Source organism: Rutilus rutilus, assembly GCF_951802725.1.
Source record: "Rutilus rutilus genome assembly, chromosome: 23".
Classification (NCBI taxonomy): domain Eukaryota; kingdom Metazoa; phylum Chordata; class Actinopteri; order Cypriniformes; family Leuciscidae; genus Rutilus; species Rutilus rutilus.
The window spans coordinates 30,761,675-30,781,027 of record NC_140233.1 but is presented as its reverse complement, the minus strand read 5'-3'; the positions used below and the strand labels follow the sequence as shown (position 1 = coordinate 30,781,027).

At 45.6% G+C, this 19,353-nt stretch overlaps 1 protein-coding gene across 1 annotated transcript in view; it reads right to left on the bottom strand.

Moving 5' to 3' along the window:
- The window catches only part of LOC311282983 (uncharacterized protein), a 37,939-nt gene extending 22,288 nt beyond the window's left edge, over positions 1-15,651 (bottom strand). The window contains exons 1-2 of the mRNA XM_084397114.1: positions 15,581-15,651; positions 10,754-10,899 (exon numbers count right to left, since the gene is read on the bottom strand). Of these exons, the coding sequence (XP_084253240.1) occupies positions 10,754-10,838 (85 nt within the window). The 5' untranslated portion in view covers positions 10,839-10,899; positions 15,581-15,651. The remainder of the gene's footprint in view (positions 1-10,753; positions 10,900-15,580) is intronic.
- Positions 15,652-19,353: the final 3,702 nt, after the last annotated feature.

The following is a 19,353-nucleotide window of genomic DNA, read 5'->3' as shown; positions in this document are numbered from 1 at the left end:
ACAGCAAGATATTGTTGATGATGGCAGGCAGAGATGGGCATAAATACATGGAAATGTATTTAAAATAAAATAAAATACAAAATACTGTGTGGAAAAATTAAAAAAAATACAAATACATAATAGGGGTAGCCTACTGTGTGAAAAAAAATGTTTAAATACAAATTACATGTTTGTAAGGGTTAGTACACATCCTCAATCCGATACTGTGTATGGCGCTCGCTGGATTGTTTTCCCCTAAAAGTGGGCGTGAACCTTTTCAGAGACGTTCTATGACGCTACGCCGGTTGTATGTATGTTTACTTTCTTCACTGACACAGACGAAAATGAAAAGACTATCAGTCAAAGTTCAGCTTTAGGAGGGGAAGAAACAGGGCAGGATAAGGAGACTGAGAGAATAAGAAAGATGAAGATGAGGAGAGAGCAGGTGTTGACACATATCTAATGACAAAGTTTTAAAGCTATTTCTTACTTTTTATTTTTTGGCCTTCAAAAGCCCTAAATTGCACATTTGTAGGTCAAAGAAATCCACATTTAACCCCCCAACCCCCCTAACTACCGCACATTTGAGTCAGTTTTGACTTCCCATTATTATGTTTAAATTTACATTGTGAAAAACAAGGTTGTGTTCCATATCGTGGTGTTCAGCAATTTTAACACAGTACCTTCATCATATCAGTGTAGATGTAGGTGGACCAAAATAAAAACATTAAAATAAGTATTAAATAAGTATTGTGCCACAGTGACAATCTTGTCCCAAAACGTATTGCTATACCACAATCCTCAATATGTTGTCCCACGTGAGTCATTTTCCCTGTTGCACCTACACAAAACTTTAAAGGGACACTTCACCCATTTGCATCAAGCCTTGTCTCGTTAGAAACCCAGTCATATTTTTGAATGGTCGTGTATTATTCCCTCATTCTCCCATGAGACGGGAGAAATTAGGATTTTAGCGTTACAGTTCCTGCTTACAATGATGTAAAAATCGTCATTTTGCGTCATTCTAAGCAGGAAGTCCCATATCTTTGTAGAGGGGTTGAGACTACAAACACTCGTTCCTCATCTTTCCCAGGGGGCGGGACCCACTCACGCTACAGACCTATCACAGATCAGGGGGCGGGACCCACTCACGCTACAGACCTATCACAGATCAGGGGGCGGGACCCACTCACGCTACAGACCTATCACAGATCAGGGGGCGGGACCCACTCACGCTACAGACCTATCACAGATCAGGGGGCGGGACCCACTCACGCTACAGACCTATCACAGATCAGGGGGCGGGACCCACTCACGCTACAGACCTATCACAGATCAGGGGGCGGGACCCACTCACGCTACAGACCTATCACAGATCAGGGGGCGGGACCCACTCACGCTACAGACCTATCACAGATCAGGGGGCGGGACCCACTCACGCTACAGACCTATCACAGATCAGGGGGCGGGACCCACTCACGCTACAGACCTATCACAGATCAGTGGAACTGAAACTGAAAGCAATATCCTCCATCTTGTTTGGAAGCTAAGCTAACAGGCGCTGTGGAGCCAGATGTGAAGTTACGACAATGGTAGGGCTGTCGCGATAACCGCAATATTGTAATACCGCTCTATTGACAAGCAAACCGCAGAGGAAGGATAGCAACCGGAGAAACCGCGGCAACCGCAGTGTTCAGGTTTTTTTTTTTTTTTTTTTTTTTTCATGAGGCTGTGGCCTTCTTGTTTTACAATTTGTCACTGTGCATTCAATGTTAAATAAATTAATGATACAATATGGTTACGGCTGTTATTTTCCCGCGAACCGTTGTAGCTGTTTCGTTTGTTTTGAATAGACCTGCTGAAACGATGGCAGACGCTCTCGTCCCAAAACCCAATGTCACGTCGCCAGTTTGGGAACATTTCGGCTTTCAACCCAATGAAAAGGGCGAGCCAGCGAATTTAGATGAGCCGATATGCAAAATTTGCGGCAAAAAGGTTCCTGTGACACGCGGCAATACATCTAATTTGAGGTGTCATCTCGCTAACTGTCATCCAGCCATTGAAGCGCAGCTGCCCCCTCAAGCATCAGGTCGCGGAGCAACATCAAAAAGAACAGCTGAGACCGGTACCGGCCGACGGCTAGGAGTAGCTGAAGCCTTCGCGAAATCTGTCAAATACAGCCGTGAAAGTAACAGGCATAAATGCCTTACAGCCGCTGTAACGCAGTATCTAGTTCAGGAGATGGTTCCATTCAACACGGTGGAGAAACCTGCATTCAAGTCAATGCTTCAAACATTTGACAAGCAGTACGAGTTGCCGGGCAAAACTTACTTTTCAGAAACTGCTGTGCCGAAAATGTACAGCAGGGTAAAGACATCGATCAAAAGCGAGCTTATGAATGTTGATTACTTTTCTGCCACAACCGATATGTGGTCAAGTGTCAATATGACTCCTTATATGAGTCTAACGGTTCATTATCTCAGCATGGAACGTATTCTGAAATCACGGTGCCTCGAAACAGTGTTTATGCCCGAAAACCACACGTCCGACAATATTTCGGATGCTCTCCGGCACGCATTTGAAGAGTGGTCCCTGGATGAGAAGAAGCTGGCCTGTATCACTACAGACAACGGGTCCAACATCGTTGCAGCAGTCAAAAAGTTGAACTGGCCAGGGCTGAACTGCTTTGGTCACAATTTACATTTGGCAGTGACAAACGCACCGGCGAGCGTCGAGGACCGCACAGCCCGAGCAGTGGGCCTGTGTCACACATTGGTCAGGACATTTTCTCAGAGCTGGTTGAAGAGAAGAGGCGAAAGCACAAGCGGAACTTCACATTCCTCAGCATGGCCTCATACTGGTAAGTTATAAATGTAAACTATTTGCTAACTTTTTGATCATGTTATTAGGCAATAAATAAAAATAAAATTATAAAAATTAAACAATATAGCCTACTGTTACAATAGCATACTTGTCTGTTGCTTGCTGGGTTTAATGTATTTTTCGTTTAAAATAAATATTTTGAAACGAAAATTATTTCAAAAGGTAGGCTAAGATATATTGAAGAAAAAACATTTAGGCTAAGCTTCAGCTCAATTTAACGTCAATATAGGCCTATCTGTCTGTGCACATTTAGCCTAATATGCATTATTTTGCAGTCGGGGTAAATTAAATGTATTTTTTGTTTAGAAAAAATATATTGAAACGAATAAATAATTTAAGATGTAGCCTAGTTTGCCTACTTAAGAATTCTTTCGTTTTTCAAATTACAAAAAGCCGTTTTCTTATTGCTTGTTTTCATGTGATACTTTAGAACTTTTATTTTTTAAATGGGAAAAAGCATATTCTTGTTGCTGTTTGGCATTTAACAATAAACAAAAATGTATCATAAAACGTGTCTCTCTGTCAGTTAAAAAGCAACAATATCAACAAAAAGCAACAAATAAGGGTTTTATGCAGTAAAATCAGGATAAATTAGGTTTGTAAAAAAAAAAAAAACGCGGTAATACCGCATATCGCGCTATTGAGCCACCCAAAATAACCGCGACAGCCCGAGACAATGGCGGAAGGTGCTCAATCTGATATAGAAGAAGAGGATTTCGTAAGTCTAATGCTCGAATCAGGTGTGCGTGGCTATCTTTACGAGCCGCATTATAGCGAAGAGCAGCCGAGGCTGATGGAGGAGCAGGAGGCAGAAGACCTGTGGCGGACGAGGAGCCTGGCTCGAGCTGGGGCGGACTGGTGCGTTCTGGCTCGAGCTGGGGCGGACTGGTGCGTTCTGGCTCGAGCTGGGGCGGATCGACTCGAGCTGGGGCGGACTGGTGCGTTCTGGCTCGAGCTGGGGCGGACTGGTGCGTTCTGACTCGAGCTGGGGCGGACTGGTGCGTTCTGGCTCGAGCTGGGGCGGACTGGTGCGTTCTGACTCGAGCTGGGGCGGATCGACTCGAGCTGGGGCGGACTGGTGCGTTCTGGCTCGAGCTGGGGCGGACTGGTGCGTTCTGGCTCGAGCTGGGGCGGACTGGTGCGTTCTGACTCGAGCTGGGGCGGACTGGTGCGTTCTGGCTCGAGCTGGGGCGGACTGGTGCGTTCTGGCTCGAGCTGGGGCGGATCGACTCGAGCTGGGGCGGACTGGTGCGTTCTGGCTCGAGCTGGGGCGGACTGGTGCGTTCTGACTCGAGCTGGGGCGGACTGGTGCGTTCTGACTCGAGCTGGGGCGGACTGGTGCGTTCTGGCTCGAGCTGGGGCGGACTGGTGCGTTCTGGCTCGAGCTGGGGCGGACTGGTGCGTTCTGACTCGAGCTGGGGCGGACTGGTGCGTTCTGGCTCGAGCTGGGGCGGACTGGTGCGTTCTGGCTCGAGCTGGGGCGGACTGGTGCGTTCTGACTCGAGCTGGGGCGGATCGACTCGAGCTGGGGCGGACTGGTGCGTTCTGGCTCGAGCTGGGGCGGACTGGTGCGTTCTGACTCGAGCTGGGGCGGACTGGTGCGTTCTGGCTCGAGCTGGGGCGGACTGGTGCGTTCTGGCTCGAGCTGGGGCGGACTGGTGCGTTCTGGCTCGAGCTGGGGCGGACTGGTGCGTTCTGGCTCGAGCTGGGGCGGACTGGTGCGTTCTGGCTCGAGCTGGGGCGGACTGGTGCGTTCTGGCTCGAGCTGGGGCGGATCGACTCGAGCTGGGGCGGACTGGTGCGTTCTGGCTCGAGCTGGGGCGGACTGGTGCGTTCTGGCTCGAGCTGGGGCGGACTGGTGCGTTCTGGCTCGAGCTGGGGCGGACTGGTGCGTTCTGGCTCGAGCTGGGGCGGATCGACTCGAGCTGGGGCGGACTGGTGCGTTCTGGCTCGAGCTGGGGCGGACTGGTGCGTTCTGGCTCGAGCTGGGGCGGACTGGTGCGTTCTGGCTCGAGCTGGGGCGGACTGGTGCGTTCTGGCTCGAGCTGGGGCGGACTGGTGCGTTCTGACTCGAGCTGGGGCGGACTGGTGCGTTCTGGCTCGAGCTGGGGCGGACTGGTGCGTTCTGGCTCGAGCTGGGGCGGATCGACTCGAGCTGGGGCGGACTGGTGCGTTCTGGCTCGAGCTGGGGCGGACTGGTGCGTTCTGGCTCGAGCTGGGGCGGACTGGTGCGTTCTGGCTCGAGCTGGGGCGGACTGGTGCGTTCTGACTCGAGCTGGGGCGGACTGGTGCGTTCTGGCTCGAGCTGGGGCGGATCGACTCGAGCTGGGGCGGACTGGTGCGTTCTGGCTCGAGCTGGGGCGGACTGGTGCGTTCTGGCTCGAGCTGGGGCGGATCGACTCGAGCTGGGGCGGACTGGTGCGTTCTGGCTCGAGCTGGGGCGGACTGGTGCGTTCTGGCTCGAGCTGGGGCGGACTGGTGCGTTCTGGCTCGAGCTGGGGCGGACTGGTGCGTTCTGGCTCGAGCTGGGGCGGACTGGTGCGTTCTGGCTCGAGCTGGGGCGGACTGGTGCGTTCTGACTCGAGCTGGGACGGACTGGTGCGTTCTGGCTCGAGCTGGGGCGGACTGGTGCGTTCTGGCTCGAGCTGGGGCGGACTGGTGCGTTCTGGCTCGAGCTGGGGCGGACTGGTGCGTTCTGGCTCGAGCTGGGGCGGACTGGTGCGTTCTGGCTCGAGCTGGGACGGACTGGTGCGTTCTGGCTCGAGCTGGGGCGGACTGGTGCGTTCTGGCTCGAGCTGGGGCGGACTGGTGCGTTCTGGCTCGAGCTGGGGCGGACTGGTGCGTTCTGGCTCGAGCTGGGGCGGACTGGTGCGTTCTGACTCGAGCTGGGGCGGACTGGTGCGTTCTGGCTCGAGCTGGGGCGGACTGGTGCGTTCTGGCTCGAGCTGGGGCGGACTGGTGCGTTCTGACTCGAGCTGGGGCGGATCGACTCGAGCTGGGGCGGACTGGTGCGTTCTGGCTCGAGCTGGGGCGGACTGGTGCGTTCTGGCTCGAGCTGGGGCGGATCGACTCGAGCTGGGGCGGACTGGTGCGTTCTGGCTCGAGCTGGGGCGGACTGGTGCGTTCTGGCTCGAGCTGGGGCGGACTGGTGCGTTCTGGCTCGAGCTGGGGCGGACTGGTGCGTTCTGGCTCGAGCTGGGGCGGACTGGTGCGTTCTGGCTCGAGCTGGGGCGGACTGGTGCGTTCTGACTCGAGCTGGGGCGGACTGGTGCGTTCTGGCTCGAGCTGGGGCGGATCGACTCGAGCTGGGGCGGACTGGTGCGTTCTGGCTCGAGCTGGGGCGGACTGGTGCGTTCTGGCTCGAGCTGGGGCGGACTGGTGCGTTCTGGCTCGAGCTGGGGCGGACTGGTGCGTTCTGGCTCGAGCTGGGGCGGACTGGTGCGTTCTGGCTCGAGCTGGGGCGGATCGACTCGAGCTGGGGCGGACTGGTGCGTTCTGGCTCGAGCTGGGGCGGACTGGTGCGTTCTGGCTCGAGCTGGGGCGGACTGGTGCGTTCTGGCTCGAGCTGGGGCGGACTGGTGCGTTCTGACTCGAGCTGGGGCGGACTGGTGCGTTCTGGCTCGAGCTGGGGCGGACTGGTGCGTTCTGGCTCGAGCTGGGGCGGATCGACTCGAGCTGGGGCGGACTGGTGCGTTCTGGCTCGAGCTGGGGCGGACTGGTGCGTTCTGGCTCGAGCTGGGGCGGATCGACTCGAGCTGGGGCGGACTGGTGCGTTCTGGCTCGAGCTGGGGCGGACTGGTGCGTTCTGGCTCGAGCTGGGGCGGACTGGTGCGTTCTGGCTCGAGCTGGGGCGGACTGGTGCGTTCTGACTCGAGCTGGGGCGGATCGACTCGAGCTGGGGCGGACTGGTGCGTTCTGGCTCGAGCTGGGGCGGATCGACTCGAGCTGGGGCGGACTGGTGCGTTCTGGCTCGAGCTGGGGCGGACTGGTGCGTTCTGGCTCGAGCTGGGGCGGATCGACTCGAGCTGGGGCGGACTGGTGCGTTCTGGCTCGAGCTGGGGCGGATCGACTCGAGCTGGGGCGGACTGGTGCGTTCTGGCTCGAGCTGGGGCGGACTGGTGCGTTCTGGCTCGAGCTGGGGCGGATCGACTCGAGCTGGGGCGGACTGGTGCGTTCTGGCTCGAGCTGGGGCGGATCGACTCGAGCTGGGGCGGACTGGTGCGTTCTGGCTCGAGCTGGGGCGGACTGGAGGCGCCGGTGCTCTCACTGTGCGACTACGGACACAGAGATAGAGTCCGTCTGCTGCAAAGACTTTCAACGATGCCAGTTTCTCCTGGACGAACTCTCTGAATCAGACGAGGACACTCCTAGTTTCGCACCGCATATGTTCTGACTGAACATCCCAGTACCGTGCAATAATTCACCATTTCGAAAGAAATACAAACGAGGAGTAATTCACTAATGAGTTCGCCAACTAACTAGACACTAGGGGTGTAAATCAGACAGTTCATCACGATACGATACGATATCGATTCTCTCAGCCAGCGATTCGATATTTTCCGATACTTCAAAAAATTCCACGATACGATTCGATTCGATTCAGGGCTATATCGATCGATTAATCGATATTTAGATATTATGTTCACACAACCAGTTACGTTTTTATTAACTCACAAATGCAGCCAAAATATATAACATGAACGTTTAATTAAACTCTTTGAAAATTGCACACCCTCTCCCAATTGGGACATTTATAACAGAAGTCATTTGCAAGTACTCCGTTCTTGTTCATTTTCATAAATCATGTTTTTTATTATTATTGTGCATCCAAGTAATATCAATCAAACTGCAGCTGGGTTGTTTTGATTAATAATAAGAATAACTTAAAAAATAGGCCTACAGGTAAATTACAAAATTAAAGTTAATTGAAAGTATGCTTTAATATGTTAAAAGTTTTTTTTTATTTTTTTTTTAGCAGAGCAGATACATTCACATTTCATCTTTCTGAGTCAAACAAAACCAAGTAATTGCTATGATAAATAATACAACACTCGGTTAATCTTCATAACGTTAATCTCCTCAGCTGACATAGACGCCTGACAAACTTTGTTGCTGTGATAACGTACACGCAGTACAGGGAGCTTTTCCCTCACCACTAAACGAGCTGCTTTAGTAAGGGTCCGTGAAAATGTTTCAGCTTTTATTTTCCTTTTACGCCCTTTAGAAGATATCACGAGTTCATTGAAATTATCCATCCTCGATCACTTTTAGTCAGCTTTGACGAAACTCCTCTTAGCCAGCGCGTCTTTTCAAAGTGACGTCTGACCTGAATACTGCGCGCTGAGTCGCTAAAACGGACTTATCGTGTTGTGTTCACCAACACGGCTGCGAGTGCTTGTCTGTTTCTGCTGTAAAACATGAACTCGCGATGCCTTGACAGCGGACAATACCGGCTTTTGTGAAAAAAACTTGTTTAGGGTTCAGTCAGTCTTGTCAGGCGTCTTTTTCAGATGAGGAGATTAACGTTACACACCGGCAGGCGGTTGGTGAGTAAACGAAAATGTGCGCATTGGCGGAAGGATGTTACGTGAGAATGTGGAGAGTGTCAAAATAAAGGTGCATATCGATATTTTAAGTGTGGAATCGATGCATCGTATCGTTAGACGTTATATCGATGCATCGATCCATATCGATGTATCGTTACACCCCTACTAGACACTAAGGGCCCTATTTTAACAATCTGAAACGCAAGTGTCAAAACACAAGTAACTTTGTGGGCGGGACTTGGGCGCTGTTGCTATTTTCCCGGCGGGATAAACGACTCTTGCGCCCGACGCAAATCTAAAATAGGTTGGTCTGAAGTCGCTTCATTACTCATAGGTGTGGTTTGGGCGTAACGTGAAATAAACCAATCAGAGCGTCATCTCACATTCCCTTTAAGAGCAGGAGCGCTTGTTCCATGGCGGATTGCTATTATAACGGCGGATTTGCCAGGAGCGGTTCACAGCCGAGGAGACCGACGTTCTCGTCAGGGCCGTAACACACAGAGAAGTGACATTGGGGATGGAGAAACACACCCAGATTAGCTTCGGTTAAACAGGCGTATGATAATTTGGGTAAATGTGTAAGCTAGATGTATGCTTTTATAATAAATTATCTATCTATCTATCTATCGTTTGTAATAATATGATTTGCAAAAATGAAAACTGCTGCTTCTGTGTAGATTAGAGAATCAAAGTGTGTGTGTGTTGTGCACGCTGTACATTATGGTCAAGCATGCGCCCTTAAAGGGGAAATGAAGCAGTCAATCAAGTTTACATGATTTACGAGATGGATTTCCACTATAATCAACAATTATATAAGAAACATGACAAATGTAAACATATAAAAGAAAAAAAAGAAAAACCGTTATATCTTCCGCGGCCAGGGCGCCACCATTGTGCAGAACTCTAACATGTGACGTCACGGGGTTGGTTGGCTTTAATAAACCTGGCTGAATGTAGGGATATCCGACATCACACTGTCTACACCACGGTGTTTCGACCGCGAACAATGTACATTAGGTACAGTCATTATTAGCTAACAGCTGTAAGCATGAACTAGCTAACGCTAACTTAGTGTTTAGCTAACTTAGTGAAGTTTATTAGTACCATACAAAAAGATGACGTCTAACGTTATATTTTAACAAACTGCACATGGAAACATTGTTCGCGATGTCTGCCATCATACTCCTGTCTCTTGTCAACACCCTGTAAGTTAGCATGTATTAATATATGCATTTGAGCCGATACGGCGTGGGAAGGAGCAGTGGTAAGTTACATCGTTATGTCGGACAGCCGGTGGAGGTTTGGGGCGAAGAGCGGGTTGCGCAACGCTAAGTTACCTGGTGTTACCACCGTGTCAGAGTCATAGACAGTATATGGTCAGAGTCCATCTGCTGTATAACGTTAGACGTCGTTAGTTGTTCGCGGTCGAAACACCGTGGTGTAGACAGTGTGATGTCGGGATATCCCTATATTCAGCCAGGTTTATTAAAGCCAACCAACCCCGTGACGTCACATGTTAGAGTTCTGCACAATGGCGGCGCCCTGGCCGCGGAAGATATAACGGTTTCTCTTTTTTTTCTTTTATATGTTTACATTTGTCATGTTTCTTATATAATTGTTGATTATAGTGGAAATCCATCTTGTAAATCATGTAAACTTGATTGACTGCTTCATTTCCCCTTTAAAATAGCATAATGAACACTGACTTTAGACAAGGTTTCTCCTGGCCAGTGGCGCACTTGTTTTATGGAACAGTAAAATAGCACCAGGGATTGTTTGCGCCGGATCACGCCTCCTCTTTTGCACTGAACCGCCCAGGGAGCGCAAGTTCATTCCCTAGTTTAGCGGCGTGCGTCTGTGGAGGGAAGAGGCCGCTGTGCTCGGGTGCAGAATAGGAATGAAACATGCGTCGCTGTGCAAAGTCAATTGCGCTGGGTGCGAGATAGGGCCCAGTGTGTGAAGTGAATTTCAAGCTCTGGCGGTAGCTAGCCTTGTAGATGGAGGAGTGGTTTCTCTGGGCGTGGGCGTGGCTTGCGGAGCTGTGCATTGTGGGAGTTGTTGTCTTTCATACAAATGCGTCCTGAAGTTACTTTCTCTTTCCTCGGTCAAGACGGCACCAAATTCAAAATTTATTTTACATTTCGACTACATATATGACCCACTTTCAATAATGTAATCAATGTTCCCATGGGTGAAATGCTCCTTTAACCACTGCCTATAGCTGAGCTGCCCGGTGCGAAGCCCCTAAAGACGTCCAGGGGACATTTGTTGACATTCATTTCTGTAGAGCGGGACATTTTAATAAGGATCAGACGACTGAGTTCAGCTCTGAGGACGAAACCAACCTGTTTGTTCCTCCGTTTCTTCATGTTTCACTCTGAATGTTTCTTCAATCTTTATGTCTTCAATCTCCTCTTTAATAAACACCATCTTTGTAATAGTGTGTCACGTGGATCTCAGTCGCTTCGCCAGGAGATGCTCTGTGTTTGTCCTGTTTAAGATGAGGATGATTAACAGAGAATGAATCAGAGTGAGAGTTAATTACCTGATTAAAGAAAATACAAATGATACAGAAAGTTCATATATTTATGATTTATGTCATATTCAAGTATGTAACATTTAATAGATAACACATGTGCAGTTAGCTTGTAAAAGTTGTCATCACACATTAATGTTCGTTACGCTGTTTTGAGCAGCTGGTGACGTCAGTGCGCGGAGATTCGATTCACTGAATCATTTCACGAAACATTTGATTCAATTGACTCAGAGTTTCAACAAGCTCAGTTTCTCTCATCGCCTCTTTCCACTACATGAATATGGAACAACTTGCATCACAATAAGTGTAATTATGACTGTCAAAACATTTGGTAACTAAACAGAATTTTATTAAGACAACATGTTACATGCATACGGCGTAAACCCACTTATAAATCCCCTCTGATGTGCGTGTGAAAGCACCCAGTCTGACCGACAGAAATAATCAGTTTGATCAAAGACAGTGGAAACTATAAGCTCAATTTAACAACACAAGCACCCTATTAAATATATTGCCATTATTATTATAAATATAATGTATTTGTATAACATTACCTCGAATGTGTTTGAATACTTTTCACTGTTTGTATCTCTCCGCTTCTCTGTGTTTGCGCAACTTACATCATTAACCCAGAAGGTGACGACACGTGACTGTCTTTATGAATATGATTAAGGTTTTTAAAGAAAAAATTCCAGGATTTCCCCATATAATGGACTCCAATGGGCCCCAAACGGTTCAAGGTCCAAATGACCGTTTCAGTGCCGCTTCAAAGGGCTTTAGACGATACCAGACGATGAATAAGAGTCTTAATACGCAATTACGTTGAAAAGGTCACGCTTGACGTGTTTACAAATGTGCGGAAGGAGGACCATATACACATATTCAAATATATATCCTGGGTGCTTTAATATTAAAAAGCCTAAAAGAACATTTTCTTCAGGACAGAAATTTTTCAAGCGTGACCTTTTCAACGTAATTGCGTATTACGTGACGTCACGAACGCGCATCACAGAACATTTGTGCTTATAAAACTTAAACTTTTTTATTTATTTTTGAAATGACCGATAGTTTCGATAGATAAGACCCTTATTCATCGTCTGGTATAGTTTCGCTAGATAAGACTCTTATTCATCGTCTGGTATCGTTTCGCTAGATAAGACCCTTATTCATCGTCTGGTATCGTTTCGCTAGATAAGACTCTTATTCATCGTCTGGTATCGTTTCGCTAGATAAGACCCTTATTCATCGTCTGGTATCGTTTCGCTAGATAAGACTCTTATTCATCGTCTGGTATCGTTTCGCTAGATAAGACCCTTATTCATCGTCTGGTATCGTTTCGCTAGATAAGACTCTTATTCATCGTCTGGTATCGTTTCGATAGATAAGACTCTTATTCATCGTCTGGTATCGTTTCGCTAGATAAGACTCTTATTCATCGTCTGGTATCGTTTCGCTAGATAAGACCCTTATTCATCGTCTGGTATCGTTTCGCTAGATAAGACCCTTATTCATCGTCTGGTATCGTTTCGCTAGATAAGACCCTTATTCATCGCCTGGTATCGTTTCGCTAGATAAGACCCTTATTCATCGTCTGGTATAGTTTCGCTAGATAAGACTCTTATTCATCGTCTGGTATCGTTTCGCTAGATAAGACTCTTATTCATCGTCTGGTATCGTTTCGATAGATAAGACTCTTATTCATCGTCTGGTATCGTTTCGATAGATAAGACTCTTATTCATCGTCTGGTATCGTTTCGCTAGATAAGACGCTTATTCATCGTCTGGTATCGTTTCGCTAGATAAGACCCTTATTCACCGTCTGGTATCGTTTCGCTAGATAAGACGCTTATTCATCGTCTGGTATCGTTTCGCTAGATAAGACCCTTATTCATCGCCTGGTATCGTTTCGCTAGATAAGACTCTTATTCATCGCCTGGTATCGTTTCGCTAGATAAGACTCTTATTCACCGTCTGGTATCGTTTCGCTAGATAAGACCCTTATTCATCGTCTGGTATCGTTTCGCTAGATAAGACCCTTATTCATCGCCTGGTATCGTTTCGCTAGATAAGACTCTTATTCATCGTCTGGTATAGTTTCGCTAGATAAGACTCTTATTCATCGTCTGGTATCGTTTCACTAGATAAGACCCTTATTCATCGCCTGGTATCGTTTCGCTAGATAAGACCCTTATTCATCGCCTGGTATCGTTTCGCTAGATAAGACCCTTATTCATCGTCTGGTATCGTTTCGCTAGATAAGACTCTTATTCATCGTCTGGTATCGTTTCGCTAGATAAGACCCTTATTCATCGTCTGGTATCGTTTCGCTAGATAAGACCCTTATTCATCGTCTGGTATCGTTTCGCTAGATAAGACCCTTATCCATCGTCTGGTATCGTTTCGCTAGATAAGACCCTTATTCATCGTCTGGTATCGTTTCGCTAGATAAGACTCTTATTCATCGTCTGGTATCGTTTCGCTAGATAAGACCCTTATTCATCGTCTGGTATCGTTTCGCTAGATAAGACTCTTATTCACCGTCTGGTATCGTTTCGCTAGATAAGACCCTTATTCATCGTCTGATATCGTTTCGCTAGATAAGACCCTTATACATCGCCTGGTATCGTTTCGCTAGATAAGACTCTTATTCATCGTCTGGTATCGTTTCGCTAGATAAGACTCTTATTCATCGTCTGGTATCGTTTCGCTAGATAAGACTCTTATTCACCGTCTGGTATAGTTTCGCTAGATAAGACTCTTATTCATCGTCTGGTATCGTTTCGCTAGATAAGACTCTTATTCACCGTCTGGTATCGTTTCGCTAGATAAGACCCTTATTCATCGCCTGGTATCGTTTCGCTAGATAAGACTCTTATTCACCGTCTGGTATCGTTTCGCTAGATAAGACCCTTATTCATCGCCTGGTATCGTTTCGATAGATAAGACCCTTATTCATCGCCTGGTATCGTTTCGCTAGATAAGACTCTTATTCATCGCCTGGTATCGTTTCGCTAGATAAGACTCTTATTCATCGTCTGGTATCGTTTCGCTAGATAAGACTCTTATTCACCGTCTGGTATCGTTTCGCTAGATAAGACCCTTATTCATCGCCTGGTATCGTTTCGCTAGATAAGACTCTTATTCACCGTCTGGTATCGTTTCGCTAGATAAGACCCTTATTCATCGCCTGGTATCGTTTCGCTAGATAAGACTCTTATTCACCGTCTGGTATCGTTTCGCTAGATAAGACCCTTATTCATCGCCTGGTATCGTTTCGATAGATAAGACCCTTATTCATCGCCTGGTATCGTTTCGCTAGATAAGACTCTTATTCATCGCCTGGTATCGTTTCGCTAGATAAAACCCTTATTCATCGTCTGGTATCGTTTAAAGCCCTTTGAAGCGGCACTGAAACGGTCATTTGGACCTTGAACCGTTTGGGGCCCATTGGAGTCCATTATATGGGGGGAAATCCTGGAATGTTTTCATCAAAAACCTTCATTTCTGTTCGACTGAAGAAAGAAAGACATGGACATCTTGGATGACATGCGGGTGAGTAAATTATCAGCAAAAGTTTTTTTAAAAGTGAACTAATCCCTTAAATGAACAGATTAGTCCAAAAACATTGATTAATTTAGGAAAGAAAAAGTGTCTGAAACTGATCTTTGATCAGACTAACTGCTCATATGCCTGTGGACACAGAAGGATCGCATTGGCGTTTGTTTGAAATGTGACATCTATGCAAAATAATCCTTGAATCATTTCTTATTTAAAGCCATTCCCGTTTCGAATATGGGATTGTGTATCGTCAACAATAAGCATAAACAATCTGCATTTCCATTTTGTAGTGTGTGGATCATTCATTGCGACATTTAAACTGATGCTCATGTTTAAAAATATCTGATAAATACTTCATGCTACTGCCCACTGACATGCTTTTAAAGCTACTGTTGTCCATTGTTTTAGCCTTCGAAACCCCTTAAATGCACATGTGGAGATCAGGAAAGGGGGGGTATGCCCCCCAGCAGGATCATGTTTGGGACCTCTGCGTTTATAAACCCTGCGTACGGCCCTGACCCAGTCATGCAGTGATCCCTTCAATAGCTGTCCAATTTTCATGTGTGGATGGGCTAAGGAATAGTCACTCAAACTTCATATTTATTTACTATTAATAAATAATTAAAAGCCAGTATTAATTGCAAAAACTGCACCTCTTCAGTGGCTAATATTAATTTCATAATGATTCTTTCTCCGTGAAGTCAAGCAGCAAAAGTTAAGTGATGATGTGCAAATACTACTGGCCCATTGTGGGGTGAACTAATATGCAGGACTAGTCTTACATATCAGTGTTCATAACACAGAGCGTTCATCCTTTGCTGGGACGCTTAAAACACACTGGGGTTATAAATGAAGAGTATAGCCATTCTCCAGGCAGCACTACAGCACTGCAGAGTGAATCTGTTACTGAGGCGCTCCTCTCTGTTACTCGCGATTCACTCCAAACAAATAACATTCACTAATGTTAAATAAAGCATTGCAACTTAACTTTCAAGAATGGTTAATTTATTGTAAAAAAACGATTGAATTGACTGAACATTCTGCATTGATTGAGACACTTTAAATGCTTAAAACAAACCTTTCTTCGGCAGAATCACAACAGACGCAGGAGCGGCGCATCCTTATGACGTCACCGCACCAGACCAAAATAAAAGTCCCGTTCACTAACTGCTGTATTTTACATGACATACTGTACATTTGATGCAAATGTGGTTTACAAGTTACCAATACATCGTAAAAAAGTGTATGAAAAAGTGAATGACTTAATAAAACAGAGTTCATATAGGATGTTTGCACATGACGTCACTGTGGCGCGAAATGCAGATTTATTTATTTTTTTTAAATGCATTTTCAAAATTACAGAATTCAATATCAAGTTCTTGACACATTTCTTTTACACATTTTCACATTTTGTAAGTATAACTTGAAACACAACAAAAAAGAAAAGAAAAAGAAGCTTAAAAATAAAGGGCATCACGTGTTAAATTCATTTAGCAGAGATGAGCGAAGCGATTTTCTACATTCTACAAACTCAAAATGGCAGGCAAGGCAAGTTTATTTATATAGCACATTTCATACACAGTGGCAATTCAAAGTGCTTTACATAGAAGAAATTAAAATAATAAAAAGAAATAAGAATAATTAAAACAGTTTAGAAGAATAAAAAATAAAATACAGTACAGTACAGTACAAACAGTCGGACGAACAGTGGCACAGTGCTCATTCAGTAAATGCATAGCTAAACAGAAGTGTTTTGAGTCTGGATTTGAATGTGACTACTGTAGGAGCACGTCTGATCTCCTCTGGAAGCTGGTTCCAGCATAATAGCTAAAAGCAGACTCGCCATGCTTAGAGTGAACCCTTGGTATTTCTAGCTGATATGATCCTAGTGATCTGAGTGATCTGTTGGGTTTATATTCAGTGAGCATATCTGCAATGTATTGAGGTCCTAGGCCATTAAATTATTTATATACTAGTAATAATACTTTAAAATCAATCCTATAAGTAACTGGCAGCCAGTGTAAAGACCTGAGGACTGGTGTGATGTGTTCATATTTTCTAGTTCTGCTCAGAATCCTGGCTGCAGCGTTCTGTATGAGCTGCAACTGTCTTATGGTCTTTTTGGGAAGGCCAGTGAGGAGTCCATTACAATAATCCACCCTGCTGGTGATGAAAGCATGCACAAGTTTCTCTAAGTCTCATCTGGAAACAAAGTATCTAATTATTGCAATATTTTTCAGATGATAGTATGCTGATTTAGTTATTGCTTTGACATGACTACTGAAACTAAGGTCTGACTCTAGAGACACACCAAGATTCCTGACTTGATGTTTAGTTGTTTGACCCCTAGAGTGAAGGTATGCGTTCACCTTGAGAACTTCATCTTTGTTTCCAAACGCAATGACTTCAGTTTTGTCTTTGTTTAACTGAAGAAAGTTTTGACACATCCAACTGTTGACTTCATCAATGCATTGGCACAGGGAGTCAATGGGGCTGTAATCGTTAGGCGATAGGGCTAAGTAGAGCTGTGTGTCGTCTGCATAGCTGTGGTAAGAGATCTGGTTCTTTCTCATTATTTGGCTTATTGGAGCATATACAGGTTGAACAGGAGTGGCGCAAGAATTGAGCCTTGAGGGACTCCGCATGTCATGGATGTCCACTCAGACTTATGGTCTCCTATACTCACATAATAACCTCTCCCATCTAAGTATGACCTGAACCATTTTAGGACTATCCCAGAAAGCCCCACCCAGTTTTCCAGCCTGTCCAGAAGTATGTTATGATCAACAGTGTCAAATGCAGCACTGAGGTCGAGTAGTACCAGCACTGATAATTTGCCTGAATCAGTATTTAAGCGAATATCGTTTATTATCTTTATGAGCGCCGTCTCTGTGCTGTGGTGCGGTCGGAAACTAGATTGAAAATTGTCAAAGTATCCATTCGAGCTCAAGAATTTGTTCAGCTGATTGAAGACAACTTTTTCAATGATCTTGCCTATGAAAGGAAGATTTGAGATCGGCCTATAGTTGCTTAATATAGTCTTATCCAGATTGCTCTTTTTCAGGAGGGGCTTGACAACTGCAGTTTTCAGGGAGTTTGGAAAACTCCCAGAGCGAAGTGAGGCATTTACCACTTCTAGAATATCTGCTTCTAAACTGTTTAACACGCTTTTGAAAAATGATGTGGGAAGTGTGTCAAGAGCACAGGTTGATGTTTTAAGGTGCTGTACGGTTTCTTCCAAAATTTTGCCATCAATTTCTTTGAAATCAGACATAGTAACTACTTTCTCAGGTGGTTTGATCTGTCTGACCTCAGGGCAACTCAAGGATGTGCTGATCACCTTTCTGATATTATTGATTTTCTCAGAGAAGAAAGAAGCAAACTCACTACACTTGTTCTCTGAGAGCATTTCACTGGGAATCTGGCTTGGAGGGTTTGTCAGTCTCTCTACAGTAGCAAAAAGAGTGCGTGTGTTTAAATTACTGTTTATAATATTTGAGAAGAAAGTCTGTCTAGCTTTGCCTAGTTCCATATTAAAAGCATGGATGCAGTCTTTGTAGATGTTATAATGGACTACAAGTTTTGTCTTCCGCCACATGCGCTCTGCTTTTCTGCATTGTCTTTTCATATTTTGCACTGCTGTTGAGTTTCTCCAAGGTGCTTTTTGTCTGCCACTCTTCTTCCTGACTATAACAGGAGCAATATCATCAATTACAGTTTTAACTTTTGAGTTAAAAGAATCAAGGAGAAAATCAACAGAGTCTGCAGATATGCTTGGTGTTAAGGATATAGCCTTCATAAATAGTACACTAGTGTTCTCATTTAAGAATCTCTTCTTGACAGACACAGATCTCGCTTCAGTGGCAGGAGAGATCAATATATCAAAGACAGAAATGATCAGAGAGTGCTACATCCTTAATAACAATTAATGAAATGTTTAGACCCTTACTGATGAGTAAATCTAGAGTGTGTCCACGATTGTGTGTGGGTCCATGTACATGCTGAGTCAGATCAAAAGTTTTTAAAACAGTATTGATTTCTTTTGCCATATTGTTCTCTGCACTATCTATGTGGATGTTTAAATCTCCAGCAATGGCAAAACAGTCAAACTCGGAGGTAATTGTTGATAACAGTTCTGTAAAGTCCTCAGCAAAGGCTGGAGAGTATTTTGGAGGCCTGTAAATAATGATAAGTAAAATGCGTGGAGCACCTTTCAACACAATACCCAGATATTCGAAAGACAAGTAATTCCCAAATGATATTTGCTTACATTGATAGATATCTTTAAAAAGAGCAGCTAGACCCCCACCTCTCTTAACAGCTCTGCAGACACTCATAAAAGTAAAGTTAGGAGGGGCTGCTTCATTGAGGATTGTTGCACTGCAGCTGTCTTCTAGCCAGGTTTCATTCAGAAGCATAAAATCCAGATTGTTTGTGGTTATTAAGTCGTTGACTAGAAGTGATTTATTTTTAAGTGAGCGGATGTTAAAGAGTGCTAACTTAACAGTCTTACTTTTCCCCACAGCAATATTAGTTTGACGTGTAAGAGGCACCAGATTAGTTAGGTTTGCTGTACGGCTATTGAAGGCCTATGCCGTCGAAACGCTGTTATTTTCACCCAGATTGCAGGTCCACTTTGTTCAGTCTTCCTAAGGATGGTTAAAATTTATTTTTATGTTTCATTTTGATTGTTTTTATTTTTAAATTATTTATTTATTTGATGTTACATTTTTATGATTCAGTTAACTGTTAGCACTTCCCCTTACAAACCCCATTTTGTGAAACCCTGCTCTAGCCTATAGACTTGGTACATTTAGTTTATCTTTGTTGATCATCAAAACTAGCTTGTGA